Consider the following 3,038-nt stretch of genomic DNA (forward strand, 5'->3'; position numbering starts at 1 on the left):
CAACGGGAGAGGCCACAACAGTGAGAGGCCCGCATACCACAAAAAAAAAAAAAAAAAAAAAAAAATCACACTCTGGACTTCCCTGGTGGCGCAGTGGTTAAGAATCCACCTGATAATGCAGGGGACACGGGTTCAAGCCCTGGTCCGGGAAGACCCCACATGCCACGGAGCAACTAAGCCCGTGCACCACAACTACTGAGCCTGTGCTCTAGAGCCCGTGAGCCACAACTACTGAGCCCACGTGCCACAACTGCTGAAGCCCGCGCGCCTAGAGCCCGTGCTCAGCAACAAGATAAGCCACCACAATGAGAAGCCCACGCACCACAACGAAGAGTAGCCCCAGCTCGCCGCAACTAGAGAAAGCCTGCACGCAACAATGAAGACCCAATGCAACCAAAAATAATAAATAAATTTTTTAAAATCACATTCTATACAATCCAGTGTATCTCAATGGTTGACAAAGAAGTAAACAAGCACAGCACAGACTTACCTAAATTCTTTAAATTCTGCAAAGAAACTCTGTCCTCTTCCTCATCACTATTGAGAAAATCAGCTACAGAGTCGTCATCATCTGAGGAATATAACACAATCAACTGCTTATGACTGAAAAGGAAACCTAGGTGCCAGGTTTTAATAACTCCTCCAATAGATAAAAAATATATGTGCACACACGCGACAGGAACAGAGATATGCAAGTGGGTACAGAGAAAATTAACCTCTTGTCTGGATTGTGACTAAACCAACACTCCTTTTAGGAAAGCAAAGAACTGGTGACTAACAAATGCATCCCAGTGTTCACACGCTTACTCTATGTGTTTCCCTGTGGTCCTTGGGCTTTAGAGCCTTATTTTCCAGTTCTTGCCACCCCATCTCCCCTCACCGTGGCGGCTCCAGCCCTGTCATGTCCAAAAAATTAGATGCTCTGTAAAAACTCACTGACATGATTCCCCTGTGTTTTCAGCATGGGCAGAAATTTCTGAACCCAAGAGTTTCTCAAAGGGCAGAAATGGGCCATCCCCTGGCTGTGAATGTTCAATGCCTCTTTGGTGGCACTGGGAGGGGCTGCTTCCAGAGCCTGGCATGGCGCATCGCCCGCAGGAGGCATTAAAGAAAGGCTAGATGGATGGAGAGGGTGACAGCCCACTCCCGCTGTGAGCTGTGAGGGCCCCAGCAGCAGCGAGACCAAAGGCAGCACCCCAACCAAAGGCAGTACCCCGCCTAGGCCCAGCTCAGGTGAACCTACAGCCCCAGCCAGGCCCAGGGAGGGGGACCCGAAGCCGTGACTGGAGGAGGCTCCCGCCAGCAGTGTCCGCCACTCACCCCCAAACCATGGCGATGGCCTTTCTCCCCCTCTGCCTCCTGCCCCCACCTTTCTTCTCTTGAACCGTCAGGCTGCTCTGTAACATCACCCGTAATGACGTGTGCCCCCAGCCCCAGCGCTCAGGGCTGAGGAAGCTGCTGCTCCCTAATGAACTTGACTCCTGGCCCCAGCCCAGTCTCCTCTCCTCTCTCCTTTCAACATATTCTATTTGAAACCCTTCTCTAGGTGTGTTTGTTTGGAGTCAACCAACCCACCTGTGTTTTCCACAGGCTTTTTAGTTTTTGCAGTAAGATGCGATATTATTTCTTTCTCGACAGGACGAGTTTCAGGGTTGCACCGCCCTGAAAAAGACACAAATCTCAGGTGCGCATCGCCTCCACTTGAGTGACAAGGCTGCACACGCCACCACCAGGCCAGCCTCTGGGGGGAAGCATATGTATGGGGTAAGGGACGTAGGTGGGGGTGGGGATGAAGGAGAGGAAGTGAGAGATCCAGTCAAGGGCCAGTAAAAGCCTGGGCCCAGCAGAAGGGCTGAGGAAGCAGGCCTCGTGCACCCCCTAGGGCCTGTCTCCAACCTCCCTGCCTGGCCGAATCGCACAGGGCTTTCACCACGATTCAGTAGCACACTGACTTCGATCAGCATCAAACTGTGCTCTCAGCAGTTTCAGATACCAAATATGCATGTACCACATGCCGCTCATCAGGTCCTCGAGGGGTTTAGCCACACAGATGACAGAGATATGGACGAGATGAGGAACATCTGATCCGAGTCACCTGAGAGGGCGGGGAGATGCGAGGGGAAGGTGCTGCCCGGCGGAAAGAGCATGTGGGGCAGAGGGAAAGGTCCATGGCTGGACCGGACCCTTGAAAGAGTAGGCAGATGCAAGGAGACGGTGATGAGCAACTGGCAGCTGATGGGCGGGGCAGGCCGGGCCTGTGGCCGGGGCACAAGAGGAGGAAGCCGAGCAAAAGAATGCCACACACAGGTCTGTCTGTCTTCCCCAGACCAGTGTCTCTCAGAGAGGGTGCTACTGTATTCAGGTTGGAAAGATCTTTAATGGTGTGGGATAACCTCACACAGCCCAGGCTGTTTTTGTGGGTCAACACCAATTACCAGAAGTACCACCATCGCCTCCGCTACTGTGAGAACGAAAACACTGTGACCACATGTCTCTAGGGAGAGCAATACCCAGGTTAAGAACCACTGCCAGAAGACCTAAATAGACAGTCCTCCAAAGAAGACATGCAGATGGCCAACGGGCACATGAGAAGATGCTCAACATCGATAATTATTAGAGAAATGCAAACCAAAACCACAACGAAGTATCACCTCTCACTGGTCAGAATGGCTATCATCAAAAAGTCTACAAATAACAAATGCTGTAGAGGGTGTGGAGAAAAGGGAATCCTTCTACACTTCTGCTAGGAACGTAAGTTGGTGCAGTCACTATGGAAAACACTATGGAGGTTCCTCAGAAAACTAAAAATAGAATTACCATATGATCCAGCAATCCCGCTCTTGGGCATATATCCAGACAAAACTATAATTCAGAAAGATACACGCACCCCTATGTTCCTAGCAGCACTATTCACAAGAGCCAAGACATGGAAACAACCTAAATGTCCATCGACAGATGAATGGATAAAGAAGATGTGGTATATATATATATATATATATATATATATATATATATATATATATATATACACACATATA

The 3,038-nt window shown here is 49.9% G+C and overlaps 1 protein-coding gene across 2 annotated transcripts in view; it reads right to left on the reverse strand.

Annotated features, from left to right (window-relative positions):
- ZNHIT3 (zinc finger HIT-type containing 3) overlaps window positions 1–3,038 on the reverse strand; it is an 8,733-nt gene that overhangs the window by 1,820 nt on the left and 3,875 nt on the right. Inside the window, exons 3-4 of one of the 2 annotated variants that reach the window (XM_007114723.4) lie at window positions 1,576–1,662; window positions 491–571 (exon numbers count right to left, since the gene is read on the reverse strand). In XM_007114723.4, coding sequence (XP_007114785.1) covers window positions 491–571; window positions 1,576–1,662 — 168 coding nt within the window. The remainder of the gene's footprint in view (window positions 1–490; window positions 572–1,575; window positions 1,663–3,038) is intronic. The other variant, XM_028485756.2, reaches the window with a different exon arrangement.

Source organism: Physeter macrocephalus, unplaced genomic scaffold (assembly GCF_002837175.3).
Source record: "Physeter macrocephalus isolate SW-GA unplaced genomic scaffold, ASM283717v5 random_593, whole genome shotgun sequence".
Taxonomy (NCBI): domain Eukaryota; kingdom Metazoa; phylum Chordata; class Mammalia; order Artiodactyla; family Physeteridae; genus Physeter; species Physeter macrocephalus.